This window comes from Panthera leo, chromosome E2 (assembly GCF_018350215.1).
Source record: "Panthera leo isolate Ple1 chromosome E2, P.leo_Ple1_pat1.1, whole genome shotgun sequence".
NCBI classification, from domain to species: domain Eukaryota; kingdom Metazoa; phylum Chordata; class Mammalia; order Carnivora; family Felidae; genus Panthera; species Panthera leo.
Window position 1 is genome coordinate 24,934,382 of NC_056693.1, and position 15,897 is coordinate 24,950,278.

General features: G+C 38.6%; 1 protein-coding gene across 4 annotated transcripts in view; it reads right to left on the bottom strand.

The window, feature by feature from the left end:
- CE2H16orf87 (chromosome E2 C16orf87 homolog) overlaps positions 1 to 2,423 on the bottom strand; it is a 55,362-nt gene extending 52,939 nt beyond the window's left edge. For all 4 annotated transcript variants that reach the window (XM_042917950.1, XM_042917951.1, XM_042917952.1 and 1 more), the window contains exon 1: positions 2,008 to 2,423. In XM_042917950.1, the coding sequence (XP_042773884.1) occupies positions 2,008 to 2,073 (66 nt within the window). In that variant the 5' untranslated portion in view covers positions 2,074 to 2,423. The remainder of the gene's footprint in view (positions 1 to 2,007) is intronic.
- Positions 2,424 to 15,897: the final 13,474 nt, after the last annotated feature.

Genomic DNA, 15,897 nt, shown 5'->3' on the forward strand with positions numbered 1-15,897 from the left:
AATATAGACAAACTAAATGCCTAATTAACGGAATCAGATATCAAAGGGCATATATTATACAATTTCATCTATATAAGAAATATCAAGAAGAAGCAAATCCATAGATACAGAAAGCAAATTAGTGGTTGCTAGGGGCTGGAAGCAGGGTGGAATAGGGAGTGACTGCTTAATGGAAACAAGGTCTCACTTCAGAGTGATAAAAATGTTCTGGAATTAGATAATGGTGATGATTGCACAACACTGTAAATATATTAATACTACTAAAGTAGACCCTTTAACATAGTTTAAAGGGTGAATTTAATCTTTTTTACCACAATGAAAAAAATCAATTGTATTTCTATATGTGAATAATAGACATAAAACAAAAATTTTCAAACAATTCCACTCAAAATAGCACCCAAAAAGTTGAATTCATAAGGATAAATTCACAAAATATGTGCAAAACCTGTACAATGAAAACTACAACAAACTGCTGAGAGAAATTTTTAGAGGAGGCAGTAAATTTCTATTGCCAAGGCAATAGAGGGAGGTAAAAAGAGAGGTAACTATTTTGAAAAGATAGACACTTCATTTTGGCATAAAAGATGTCTTACCAATAGTTTTAATTGCAGTTTTAAATGAATTTCTACTTTTTCTAGTTAAGAATAGCCAAATTTTATAGAACAAGAGAAAAAAAAACTTCATAGGATTATGACATGTTAGTAAAGTGCTCACAGAAGTCCTTCCTGAGGGAAAAAAAAAAAAACTTTGGGTAAGTCTAGCACTCTTGATCCTGTCAGCCTAATCGAGTAGTGTTATTAGGCAATATTGCTATGGTAAAAATGGCCCCTTAATAAGGCATTTGGACTGGAAGGTACCTGATGAGAAGCTACCGTTTTAGGCCTCCCTAAGTACAATATAATCACACCATTCCCTGCAAAATCTTGGAAGCAAAGTTCTTACTCATGGGCTAAGAAACATGAAATTTCTAAGCCATGGTAAGTCTTGCAACCACTAGAAGGGTTTTGGGGGGTTTTGTGTTTTTTTTGTTTTTGTTTGTTTGTTTGCTTCCATATCTGAGCTGTCTGGAAAGGCAGAGATAGTCCTTAGTATGCTATGAGGATCCTCAGGGACCACAATTCTGATGCTATTCTGATTGCACGGAGTTTTTATAACTGGGCCCAGGGGCCTGGGATAAGCCTGAGTGGCTACCTGCACTAGAGCACTGGTGGTCATAAAGCCATTGCATGACCTTGTGAACTTGGTTTATAAATCAGGTGTTAAAAATTCAAGAAACCACATACAGGTAAGAATGGCAAATTCATTTTTAAAAAATTTAGACACATACTATTTTAAGAAACAGGGCTTTAACATAACTTGGTAGTTAATGGTGTTCTATTAAAAATTTAAAACAAATTAACAAATGATTATTTGGGTTATGAAAAGTATTAAAAGAACATTAAGATCACCAAATTACTGAAATCTAAACGGAAAATGTCATTATGGCTGCGGCTCTTTTTGTCACCATATACATCTGACAGGAACAAAGCAACTCTGCGTGGCAGGAGCGGCTTTCGGAGCCAGAACCCAGGAGCCTGGAGCCGGGCACATCGGGCATTCTCGTCGGGGCAGAAGGGGACTGAAAGGGCCGTGCTCGTCCACTTGGGCCGCTGTCCCCGCGCTCCCGCCGCTGTCACCCGGAGCCGGCCAGGCGACTCGGGGAGGGTCCGGACAGGGCGCCTCGTCGGCTCTAGACAAACCCACGCCTCTCTCCCGCGCACACAGTCGCCCGGCTGTCGCCGGCCGGACTGCGAGCCTGAGCGCCTCCCTGGCACCTCCTCGGCTCAGCCCGGCCCGTTCCGGGCTCCCACTGTAGTCCCCGAGCCCAAGGGCCGGCCCGCCCGCTCGGCCTCCCGGACCCGGCGAGGCGGCCTCTCCACAGCCAACGGTCGCCAGCAAAGGCCGCCCGCCCGCGCGCCCGCCCGCGCGCCCGCCCAAGCACCCGCCCGGCCGGCCCTCAGCGCCCACCTGTTGGTCGCACTCGGGGCACGATTTGGTGGCCATCTTCACTTTCTTGGCTCGAGTTGCAGACATGCTCCTCTCGGGGGCGGCGGCAGTGGCGGCGACGGCGACGGGAGCGACAACAGCGCCACAGCTCGGGCTCCTCCCCTCGTACCTCAGCGGCCCAGCCTCCGCCAGGCGGGTCCCCGCTGCCCAGGCCGAGGCTTGGGCAGGTGCGCGCGCGCGTGCGTGGGCGAACTCGCGCGGAGGCCGCGTGCCGAGGCAGCTGGGCGCGGTGTGCGCCAGCGGCGGTCGCGGGCCTCTCGCGCAGACTCCGTGGGACCGCGGAATGCACTCCCACCCTCACAGCGCCGGCCTTCGAGCGCGTCCCGATTCTTAGGAGAGGAGACGGTCTGGAAGGTCTAGCGCCACAATGACCACGCCTTCTCCTGGTCCTGCGGAATGCGTGGGGGCGTGGTTTGGGCGGGACTCGGCAGTAACAGGCCTCGGGATCCACCAACGAATGCATAGATAAGGCGGGTCGTGGTGCTGGGCACGCCCTCTCCCCGGGGAGAAAGGAGAACTTGCGTGAAGGTGGTGGAAGAAAAAGCGCCTAGCATAGGTGAAGGCATTTAATAACTTCAAAAATGTCAGCAACTGTAATCATTGAGAGACTGTAATAGACATCTGATTAACAGTGTGGACCTAGCGTTCAAGATTGAAAATTCATTCATTTATTTAATAAATAATTGCCTAAGGCCCACTACCAGGCGAATTTGAATAAAATGCAGTATGCTGTCTAGGAGCACACTTTAGGTATTTACACCAGCGCTACTTCGTCCAAGATGAAGGACCCGTTTTTTCTTTCTTAATCCGTCAATCGCTGATACTTAACTAAATTAAGATAAGAATAAATTACACGTAAACTGAAATGGAAAAAATTATACAAAATACAAATTCATTTTTTAAATGTGAAATTCAACAGACAAAATTACATTTCAGCAAACAATCAGGACAAACAGAAAATAATTTTAAAAACTGTACACTTTGAGAAAATTTGCCAATCAGCATTTATTATAGTAAATGGCTATTACACTGTTTTTGTTCTACAGTTGTAACTAAAGCAAAGGTGTGAGTGAAATTTCTATTCTCTTAATAAATGCCTGTAAGCATACTCTGAATGAATGAATCCATTGTGTACGAATACTTAAAGCTTTCAATGTGACATATATTTTTTCTTGTGTGGTAATTTATCTAAAGTAGATTGGATCGATAAAGGCAGAGGAAATTTTATATCTAAACTATTTCTAATTTCTCATGGTAGGAAAACTGTCTCATGATGGTATGTTAATGGGAATGGAAGAACTGATTTTAAAGCAACTTCAGTAAATTCGTGGTTCATTCTTACCCTTTATCTAAAATTAACTGATGATTTTTTTTTTTTTTCAAAATTCGTATTCGGTCCTCTTAAGTGGCCAGTTCCAACAGTTTATCCCATATTGTAATTAAAATTTTAAATATCTTTCCATAAAAAGAAATGGATTCCAGATTCATGATTTTCCTATGTGGCAATCTTCTTTTGAAGGAAAGTATGGTTGAAACTGTTCTATCATATTTGTAAAATATTTAATTACAATTTTCATAGGTGTGCAATGTCAAATTCATTGTTTCTTTTATTGATGTTTTTAATATATAAAAATAATATGTAAAATCTCTGTTCCCCCAACTTTCTAACTTAAATTTTTGTTTTTCCATCCTAACTGCCTTATGTTGCATTCTTTCCTTCCATTAAAATATTAAGATCCAAATCTTGTCCACAAAATACTAGCAAACTAAACTCAGCACATGTTAAAAGATTTATAGATCAAAAAAAAAAAAAAAACCCTTTTCTAATATGATAACATGTTTCAAAAAACAAAAAAGAGTTATGTCATGACCAAGTGAGATTATTTCCCAGAGTGCCCGGATGGTTCTACATACAAAAACCATTTAATGTAATAAACCACAGGAGTGATAGTTTTCTAACGTCTTCCCCTCAAAGAACCCTGATTTTGACAACGCCAGCAAATGAGAGTATCCTTTGTGATACTCCCCCTTTATGGGAGTCCAGGAGTCCAGTGGAGAAGTTCTAGCACATCCTGGGAGAAAGAAAAAACAAAAACAAAGATTGGATCCATTGAAGAAAGTAAAAGAAATAGGTTTACTTTATCTGTGTCCCCATTCCCCCAAGATAGCACAGCTCAATACTAAGAAGAACCCCTTGGCCTGCAATTTCTCCCATAGCAGAAAGTGAGAGCATGTGAGTGAGTACCCAGATTCCCCAGTGTGGGCAACACTGCCAAAGATGCCCATCTCTTTCTCACCCCATCTGGAATACTGAGGTAAGCTGCACAACTGAAGGTGAGGAGAGGCTGGGAGCAGAGCAGGCAGGACTTAGAGTGCACCGCTCTAAGAGACATAGAACATACTAACTGCTTTGTGGACTTCATTACAAGGGCCACCACAAATCACTAGAGGGATCTTGCCTGCAGACTCCCCCAAATGGCCCACAGGCATCCCTAATGCTCTCTATGCCTCACCCACATAATCCCCTGCACACACATCTTGTGGCCAGTTCCCCATGTGTGCCCCTGCGAATGGCAAGTGTAAGATTGGCAGAGAGCTCATGAACACGCACAGAAAATTGGTCCAACTCTGCAAGATTCTGAGAAAGCAAACAAACTTGAATATTCACCACTGCCCTAGGAAAAGTAACGCTGAAGCTGTCAGCACTAGGTCTAGTTTTGCAGAAAGAAGGCATATAATCTTAAGAATGCCACACACACACACACACACACACACACACACACACACACACGGGACAAGAAGTGTGGAGCAGGCATACCTATAGGAATGGTCTGAGAAAATCTGAGAATCCCTAAACAGGCTGACAGAAATTATTTCTCTTTCAAAGACAGACAATAAAGACTGGAAGAAGTTACTACTTCAAATGCAAAGGCAGTAATCCAACACTTGAAGGAACATGAAAAATCAAGGGAAAATGAAACCAACAAAGGAGCAAAGGAACAAATTGATTTTTTACTAACCAACCCCAAAAGAAATGGAGATCTATGATTTGAATGATAAAAAATTCAAAATAGTTGCTTTAAGGAAGCTCAGCAGCCTACAAAGAAACAAAGAAAAACAATTCAATAAAATCAGGAAAACAACACATGAACAAAATAAGAAGTTTAACAGAGAGATAGAAATCACAAAACAGAACTAAACAGAAATTCTGGACCTGAAGACCACACCAAATAAAATGAAAATTGCAGTAGAGAACACCAACAACTGTCTTGATAAAGGGAAAGAATCTCAACTCGAAGACAAATCACATGAAATTATTTATTTAGAGGAGATCACCAACAACAAAAAGAATGAAAAAGACTGAAGAAAGACTACTACATGGATTATAAAATTGCATCAATTGAAACAATTTCTGTATTTTAGGAGTACTAGCAGGAAAAGAGAGGGAGAAAGGGACAGAAAGCTTATTTAAAGAAATAATGTTAGAGAGGGCACCTGGGTGGCTTAGTTGATTAAGCATCTGACTTCAGCTCGGGTCATGATCTCAAGTTTCGGGAGTTCAAGCCCCACACTGTTGTCAGTGCAGAGCCCGCTTTGGATCCTCTGCCCCCCTCTTTCTCTGCTCCCCCCTACTCTTACATACTGTATCTCTGTTTCAAAAATAAACATTAAAAAAATGTTTTTTAAAAAAAGAAAGAATGCCTGAGAACTTCCCATTTCTGGAAAGAGATGGGCATCCAAATTCATGAAGTTCATAGGTCCCCAAATATATTCAACCCAAAGATATCTTCTACAATACATTATAATAAAACAGTCTCAAAACAAAGAGGAAATATTAAAAGCAAAAAAAAAAAAAAAAAAATCCCACATACAAGGTAAACTCCATAAGGCTATCAGTGTCATCCTCAACACAAACACCACAGGCCAGGATAGAGTGAGATGAAAAATCAAAATGCTGAGAGGAAAAAAAAACTGCCAACCAAGAATACATTACCTGGCAAAGCTGTCATTCATAATTGAAGGAGAGATAAAGATTTTCCCTGAAAAAGTCTGAGGGAGTTAATCATCACTAGACTTGCCATAGCAAATGCTGAAAGGAATTCCTTAATCTGAAATGAAAGGATGCTATTAACATGAAAACATACGAAAGAATAAAACATACTGGTAAAGGTAAGAATATAGTAAGTACTCTCACACTATAGTGTGGTGTTGTATAAATCACTTAACTCTAATGCAAAGATTAAAGGACAAAGCATTAAATAACTATTGCTACAATAGTTTATTGATGGATACACAATATAAAAAAACAGATATTGTGGAATGCCTGGGTGACTCAGTCCCCCAGGCATCTGACTCTTGGTTTTGGCTCAGGTCATGATCTCGCAGTTCATGGGTTTGGGCCCCATGTTGGGCTCTGCACTTACAATGCAGAGCCTGCTTGGGATTCAATCTCTCTCTCTCTCCCTCTCTCTCTCTCTCTCTCTCTCTCTCTCTCTCTCTTCCTCTCTTTCTGCCCCTCCCATGAACTCTCAAAAAAAAAAAAAAAAAAAAAAAAGACGGACACTGTAACATCAGAGGCAAAATGGAGTAAAAGGGTAGTTTTTGTATGCAATCAGAGTTAAGTTGTTATCACCTTAGAATACACTGTAATAACTATAAGATGCTTTATGTAAGCCTCACGTGAATGTTATTCAACCATGAGAAAAAAGGAAATCCTGCTATTTGCAACTATATGTATGAACTTCGAAGACACAATGCTCAGTGAAATAAGCCAAACAGGTAAATACAAATACCATATGATCTCTAAACATGTGGAATCTAAAACAAAAACAAACAAACAAACAAACAAAAAACATAAAAAGTTCTAAATCACAGAAACAGATAGAATGGCAGGATCTGGGGAATAGGGAAAGTGGAAAGATGCTCATCAAAATGTACAAGCTTTCAGTTGTAAGATAAGTTTTATGGATCTAATGTACATACATCATGAATCATGGTGGCTATAGTTAATAATACTGTATTGTGTGCTTGAAACTTGCTAAGAGAGTAAATTTTTTTAAACAAGATTTTTTCTTTCTTTTTTTTGAGATTTTATTTTTAAGCAATCTCCATACCCAACATGAGGGCTCATACCCACAACCCCAAGATCAAGAGTCACATGCTCTACCAACTGAGCTAGTCGGGCACACCCCTAACAGAGTAAATCTTTTTTTTTTTTTTTTTTTTTAAGAGAGATTGAGACTGAGAGAGAGAGAGTGCACGTGAGAGAGCTCCACAGCCACACGGTCAGCATGGAGCCTGACATGGGATTCAATCTCAGATGGAAAGATTATGACCTGACCCAAAATCATGAGTCAGATGCTTAACCAACTGAGCCACCCAGGCGCCCCTAAGAGAGTAGTTTGTAAGCATTCTCTCTTCTAAAACAAAAGGTAACATAAACTATGTAATATGATGGATATGTTAATTACTCTGATTGTGGTAATCATTTCACAAAGTATACATATATCAAATCACCACATTATACATGGTATACGTATACAATTTTAATTGTCAATTCTATCTCAATAAATCTGGAAAAATGGAATGTACCAGATTAATAGAAAGAAGGAGGAGAAAACACATGCCAATTTGAGGCAGAAAAAGCATGTTAACAAAATCAACACCTTTTCATGATAAAAACACTCAACAAAAAACAGCAAGTGCCAGTGTGAATGGGAGAAATTGGAACCCTTATGCATTGCTGCTGGGAATATAAAATGGTGCAGCTGCCATGGAAAACAGTATTGAGCTTCCCTTAAAAACTTCAACATAGCGTTACCATTTGATGCAGCAATTTCATATTTAGGTATATACACAAAAGAATTTGAAGAACGGACTCAAACAGATATTTTTATACTAATTTTCATAGCACCATTCATTGCAATAACCAAAAGGTGGAAATAATCCAAATGTGCATTCAATGAAAGAATGGACAAAGAAAATATGGTATATACATACAATAGAATATTTCTTCAGTCATAAAAAGGAACGACATTTTGATATGTGCTATAGCATGGATAGATCCTGAATAAATAAAAGATCATGCTTAAATAAGCCAGACACAGGAGCACCTGGGTGGCTCAGTCAGTTAAGCGTCTGACTTTGGCTCAGGTCATGATCTCACAGTTTGTGAGTTTGAGCCCCATATCAGGGTCACTGCTGTCAGCACAAAGCCTGCTTTGATTCTCTGCCCCTCCCCCACTGATTCTCTCTCTCTCTCTCTCTCTCTCTCTCTCTCTCTCTCTCTTTATCTCTCAAAATAAATAAATAAACTAAAAAAGTAAGCCAAACACAAAAGCACAAATACTGTGTAACAACTCCATTTATATAAGATACCTAGATTACTCAAATTCATAAATACAGAAGGCAAAATGGTAGCTACTAGGGTCTCAGGGGAGGGTGGAGAGGAAATATTTTGGTAGATTTTTTCTAGTTTTATCGAAATGTAATTGACATGTAACGTCATATAAGTTTAAGGTATACAACATAGTGATTTGATATATGTATACATTGCAAAATAATTACCACAATAAGTTTAATATCTATTACCCCACATGTTTACAATTTTTTCTTGTGATGAGAACTTTTAAAATCTACTTTCTTGGGAACTTTCAAATATACAATACAGTGTTGTTAATTATAGTCAACAGGCTATACATTACCTCTCCAAAACTTATTTATCTTATAGCTTGAAGCTTATATCTTTCAATCTCCTTCACTCCTTCCCTCATTCCCACCCCCCACCACCACCCACCATTGGTAATTACCAGTTAATTCTCTGTTTCTGTAAGATTCCACATATAAGTAAGATCATACAGTATTTGTCCATATGACCTTCTGATCCTACTTGGGCTTTGACATCTTATACTGACTCATACCTCCTCCATTCCCATTGCATATGTGCTTCTCACCCTTCTCAGGCTCTAACACATCACACCAGCTGCTGCTGCTATCCCCATACACACAGTTACTCTCCTCACCCTGCCTAAACCCGAACCCTGTGCTGGCTGCTACCACTCCACTTTATGGATGCCCTCTCTAGCCAGGTAGATCTTCAACACTCCACATTGAGTTACCATGGTTGCCTTCTTTTTCCCACTTGAAACCCAATCGCCCATGGACCCTTCTATTACATTCTTCATTTTTCTCAGACTTCAACACCTTGTACCGGGCCTTCAGCACAAATGTCCCCATCCCCATTTGCAGACTCTGACATTCCACCCCTTGCTGCAGGGATGTCCTCCTACCTTTATTTGTGCAACCTCTCACTGTCTCACTCTTTTCCTCAACCCACACAGACTTAACTTGCTTAGACTCACCTGATGGTTTTGGACTGGATTGTTCAGGAAGAAAGGAAGAAAGGAGGGGGAAGGAAGGCAGGAAGGAATGAAGGATGGAAGGAAGAAGGGAAGGAAGGAAGGAAGAAAGGAAGGAAAGAAGGAAGAGTTACTTTCTGTTATAACTAACATTGATTTTTTTATTTATAGGATATATAGAGTATAATTTCTTTTTTTAAATAGACCATTTTTTGGAGCAATTTTAGGTTTACAAAAAAATTAAGCAGCAGGTACACAGATTTTCCACACATACTCTGTCCTCCCCATCCACAGAGCTTTCCCCATGGTCAAAATCTGTCAACAGAATAACCTATTTATTATAATAGACATCACTGTCACCCAAAGTTCGTAGTTCAGATTATGGTTCATTCTTGGTATTATACATTCTGTAGGTTTGAACAATGTGTAATGACATATCCACCATTATAGTATCACACAGAATAATTTCACTGCCCTAAAAATCATCTATGTTTCATTCATCCCACCTCCCCCTTAACCCTTAGCACCAACTGATCTTTTTATTGTCTCCTTAGTTTTGCCTTTTCCAGAAGGTCATATCGTGGGAATCATACAGTATGTACATTTCTCAGATTGACTTCTTTCACTGAATAATATGCATTAAAGTTTTCTCCATGTCTTTTTAGGGCTTGATAGCTCATTTCTTTTTAGCGCTGGATAATATTCCATCACCTAAACGTACCACATTTTATTTATCCATTCACCCATTGAAGAACATCTTGCTTGCTTCCAAGTTTTGGCAATTATGAATTCAGCTGTTATAGGCATCCAGGTACAGGTTTTGTATGGACGTAAGTTTCGAAGTCACTTGGAGAAATGCCAATGAGCTCAATTCCTGGATCATACACCAAGAGTATGTTTAGTTTTGTAAGAAACTGCCAAACTGCTTTCAAAAGTGGCTGTATAGTTTTGATTTCCACCAGCAATAAGTAAGAGTTCCTGTTGCTGCATTGGGTGTTATCAGTGTTATGGATTTTAGCTATTCTAACAGACGTGTAGTGGAATTTCATTGGTTTAATTTGAATTTCCCTAATGACATATGATGTGGAGCATTTTTGCATATTCTTGTTTGACATCTATATATCATCTTTGGAGAGATGTTTGTTCAGGTCTAATGTTGAGCACGTTTTCATGCATGTGTTAGCCATTCATATATACTCTTTGGAAAAATATCTATTCTGGCCTTTGCCCATTTTTAGTTGGATTATTTGGGGGGGGCTTGCTAATGAATTACATGAATGAATTCTTTATATATTTGGCTGTTAACCCATCATTGGATATGTGGTTAGCAAATATTTTTTTCCCATTCCTAGATTGCCTTTTCATTTTGTTAATTGTTTGTTTTGCTGTGTATAAACTTTTTAGTTTAATGTAGTCCTACTTATTTATTATTTTGTTGCTTTTGCTTTAGGAGTCATATCCAAAAAATCATTGTGAAGACCCATGTCAACAAGTTTTTCCCTATTTTTTAATATAGGAGATATATGGTTTCAGGTCTTACATTTAAGTCTTTAATCCATTTCAGGTTAATTTTTGTGAGTAGTGTGAGATAGGGGTCTTCTGCAAGTAAATATCCAATTTTCACAACACCATTTGTTAAAGAGACTGTGTTTTCTCCATTGAGTATTTTTGGCTCCCTTGCCAAATATTAGTTGATTATAAATGCATGGAATTATTTCTGGGCTCTTCATTCTATTACATTGACTATGTGTCTATTTTTATGCCAGTACTATACTGTTTTGATACTATACATTTGTAATATAGTTTGAAATGAGGAAGTGTGGTGCTTCCAGCATTTCCCTTTTTTCCCAGGATTGGCTTGCCTATTCAGGGACTTTTGTGGTTCCTCATATGAAATCTTAATAAGGATTGCTTTGAATGTTTTGGGTAGTATGGACATTTTAACAATATTAATTCTTCCAATCCATGAACACCAAATATTTTTCCATTTACTTGTGCCTTCTCTAATTTCTTTTATCAACGTCTTTTTGTTTTGCCTCTTGGTTAAATTTATTCCTAAGTATTTTGTTTTTGATGTATTGTCAATGGGATTGTTTGCTTTTTTTCCTTTTCTGAAAATTCATTGATACTGTATTGAAACACCACTGATTTCTGCAACTATACTGAATTTGTTGATTAAATCTAAGTCTTTTGGTTGAGTCTCTAGGATTTTCTATATATAAAATCATCTGCAAATAGAGACAATTTTAGTTTTCCTTTCCATTTTTGGTAACTTTTATTTCTTTTTCTTGTCTGTCTGCTCTGGCTAGAACTTCCAATACTATGTTGAATAGAAGTGGTCTGAGTGGGCACCCTTGTCTTATTCCTGATCTTAGAAGAAAAGCTTTAACCTTTCACCATTGAGTATGATGGTAGCTATAGGCTTATCGTATATGGTCTTTGTCATGGTTAGGTAGGTTCCTTCTACACCTAATTTGTTGACAGTTTTTTTTTTATCATGAATGGATATTGAATTTTTTCAAATGCTTTTTCTGTATCTACTGAGAAGACCATATGATTTTTCAATCTCATACTTCTAATGCAATGTATCATATGTATTGATTTGTATATGTTGAACCATCCTTGCATTCCAAGTATGAATTCCACTAAATCATGGTATGTGACCCTTTACTGTATTGCTTAATTTGGTTTGCTAGTATGTTGAGAATTTTTGTAAGGATCAAGGATATTGGCTTGTAGTTGTCATCAAGCCTTATCTGGGTTTTTTTTTTTAAATTTTTTTAATGTTTATTTATTTTTGAGACAGAGAGAGACAGAGCATGAATGGAGGAGGGTCAGAGAGAGAGGGAGACACAGAATCCGAAGCAGGCTCCAGGCTCTGTGCTGTCAGCACAGAGCCCGACGCGGGGCTCGAACTCACGGATCGTGAGATCATGACCTGAGCCGAAGTCGTACACTTAACCGACTGAGCCACCCAGGCGCCCCAAGCCTTATCTGGTTTTGACATCAGAGTAATGTTTGATTCATAAGATAAGTTTGGAAGTTTTCCTTCCTCTTCAATTTTTTTGGAAGAGTTTGAGAAATATTGGTATTAATTCTTCTTTAAATGTTTAGTAGAACTCACTAGTTAAACCATTTGGTCCTGAGCTCTTCTTTGTCACAATGTTTTTGAAGTACTTACTCAATTTCCTTACTCATTGCTCAGATTTTCTGTTCTTTCTAATTCAGTTTTGGTAGATTGCATGTTTCTAGGAATTTATCCATTTCTTCTAAGTTGTCCAGTTTGTTGGCATTTAGTTGTTCATGTGTCTTATGATCCTTTGTATTTTTGTGGTATCAATTGTTATGTCTCTTCTTTTATTCATGATTCCATTGCTTTGTGTTCTCTTCTCTCTCTCTCTCTCTCTCTCTCTCTCTCTCTCTCTCAATCTCTCTCGGGCAGTCTAGCTAAAGGATTGTCAATTTTGTTTACCTTTTCAAAGAACTAACTCAGTTTCATTGATCTTTTCTATTGTTTTTCCTTTATTTCATTTGTTTCTGCTCTTATCTTTGGTATCTCCTTCCTTCTGCTAACTGTGGGCTTAGTTTGTTCTTTTTCTAGTTCCTTACGTGTAGAATTAGGTTGTTTGATATGTTTCTATTTTCTTGTTGTATGCTTATATATATAAACTTCCCTCTTAGAACTACTTTCACTGCATCCCATTAGTTTTGGTATATTGTGTTTCCATTTTATTTGTATCAAGATACTTTTTGATTTCTCTTTTAATTTCTGCTTTGATCCATTGTTTGTTTGGGAATATGTTGTTTAACTTCCATGTATTTGTGAATTTTCCAGTTTTCCTGATATCTAGTTCCACACCATTGTGGTCAGTGAAGAAACTTGGAATGTTTTCAATTTTCTTAAATTTGCTAAGACTTAGGGCGCCTGGATGACTCAGTCAGTTAAGCGTCCAACTCTTGATATCAGCTCAGGTCGTGATCTTATGGTGGTGGGATAGAGCCCTGCGTTAGGCTCCACACTGAGCATGGAAACTGCTTGGGATTCTCTCTCTCTGCCCATCCCCCACTCATGAGGACGCTCTCTCTCTTTCTCTTTCTCTCACAATAAATAAATAAACATTTTCAAAATCTGCTAAGACTTGTTTTGTGGCTCAACATTTGATTTATCCTGGAAAATACTCCATGTGTGCTTGAGAAGAATATGTATTCTGTTGTGGTGGTGGTGGTGGTTGTTTTTGTTGGATGGATGGGGTTTTAGATGTCTGGTAAATCCATTTGTCCTATAGTGTTGTTCAAATACACTGCTTCCTGCGGCGCCTCGGTGGCTCAGTCGGTTGAGCGTCCGACTTCACCTCAGGTCACGATCTCGCAGTCCATGAGTTCGAGCCCCATATCAGGCTCTGGGCTGATGGCTCAGAGCCTGGAGCCTTCCGATTCTGTGTCTCCTGCTCTCTCTGCCCCACCCCTGTTCATGCTCTGTCTCAAAAATAAATAAATGTTAAAAAAAAATTTTTTTAAATACACTGTTTCCTTATTGATTCTCTGTCTGGTTGACCTACCCATTGTTGAGAGTAGAGTGTTAAAGTCCTTAACTATTGGGGCAACTGGCTGGCTCAGTCGGTGGAACGTGCAACACTTGATCTCAGGGTTGTGAGTTCAAGCCCCATGTTGGGTTCAGAGGTTACTTACAAATGAATTTTTTAAATAAAAATTAAAAAATTAAGTCCTCAACTATTATTATATTGTTGTGTATTTCTCTTTTCAGTTCTGTTAGTATTTGCTTTATATTTTTAGATACTCTGATAATAGACACATAAAAAGTAGCAGTTTTATGTCTTCTTAGTGGATTGACCCTTTTATCATTATATAATGACTTTTGGTCTCTTTTGACCATTTTTTGCTTAAAGTCTATTTTTACTTGTATAAGAATAGCTCCCTTGCTTTCTTTTGTTTACCACTTGCTTGAATTATCTTTCTCTATCCCTTTAATCTTAGTCTATGTGCACCTTTAGAGCTAAAGTGGATGTCTTATAGGCAACATATCATTGAATCATGTTTATTTTTTTTTTAACAATTCAGCCATTATGTCTTTTGATGGGATAACTTAATTCATTATTTTTAAAGTAATTATTGGTAGGTAAGTACTTACTATTGTCATTTTGTGGGTTTTGGTTTGTTTTGCAGTACCTTTGTTCCTTGTTTTTTTCTTATTGAGGTATATAATTAATATATAACATTATATTAGTTTCAGATGTACAACATAATGATTTGATATTTGTGTACACTGCCAAATAATCACCACAAGTCTAGTATCTTCTTGTCACCATATAAAGTTACATAATATGCAATTCAATATTATTGGCTGTAGTTACCATACTGTACATTACATCCTCTTGATTTATTTTATAACTAGAAATTTATACGTCTGGACCACTTTTTCCCATTTTGCCCACCCCCCCACATGTCCTCCCCCCTGACAACCACATCTGTTCTCTGCATCTATGAATTTTGTTTGTTTTGTTTTTTTAAGTTTTTATTTTAAATTCCAGTTAGTTAACATACAGTGTAATAGTAGTTTCAGGTATACAATGTAGTGATTCAACACTTCCATTGAACACCCAGTGCTCATCGCAACAAGTACACTCCTTTATCCCCATCACCTGTTTAACCCATCTCCCCCACTATCTCCCTCTGGCAACCATTAGTTTGCTGTCTATAGTTAAGAGCCTATTTCACACCATATGGGTGGCTCAGTCAGTTGGGCATCTGACTCTTGATTTTAGCTCAGGTCATGGTCCTGGGATTGTAGGATTGAGCCCCATGTTCAGCTCTACACTGAGCGTGGAGCCTGCTTGAGATTCTCTCTCTGTCTCTGTCCCTTTCCCCTGCTTGCACATGCTCTCTAAAATAAATTTAATTTTTTTTTAATAGTCTATTTCTTGGTTTGTCTCTCTCTTTTCCCCCGTGCTCATTTGTTTTCTTTCTTAAATTCCACATATGAATGAAATCATATGGTATTTGTCTTTCTCTGACTTTTTTCCCTTAGCATTATACTCCCTAGCTCCATCCATGTCATTGCAAATGGCAAGATTTTATTTATTTATTTTTTAATATTTATTTACTTTTGAGACAGAGAGAGACAGAGCATGAAGCCGGGAGGGTCAGAGAGAGAGGGAGACACAGAATCCGAGACAGGCTCCAGGCTCCGAGCTGTCAGCACAGAGCCCGACGCGGGGCTCGAACTCACGGGCTGCGAGATCATGACCTGAGCCGAAGTCGGATGCTTAACTGACTGAGCCACCCAGGCGCCCCAAGATTTTATTTTTTTGATGACTGAGCAATATTCCATATTACTCCATATTACATATACATATATATGTATATATACATACATATACCACATCTTCTTTATCCATTCATCAGTCAATGGACACTTAGGCTGTTTCCATAATTTAGCTATTATAGATAAAGCTGCTATAAACACCAGGGTGCA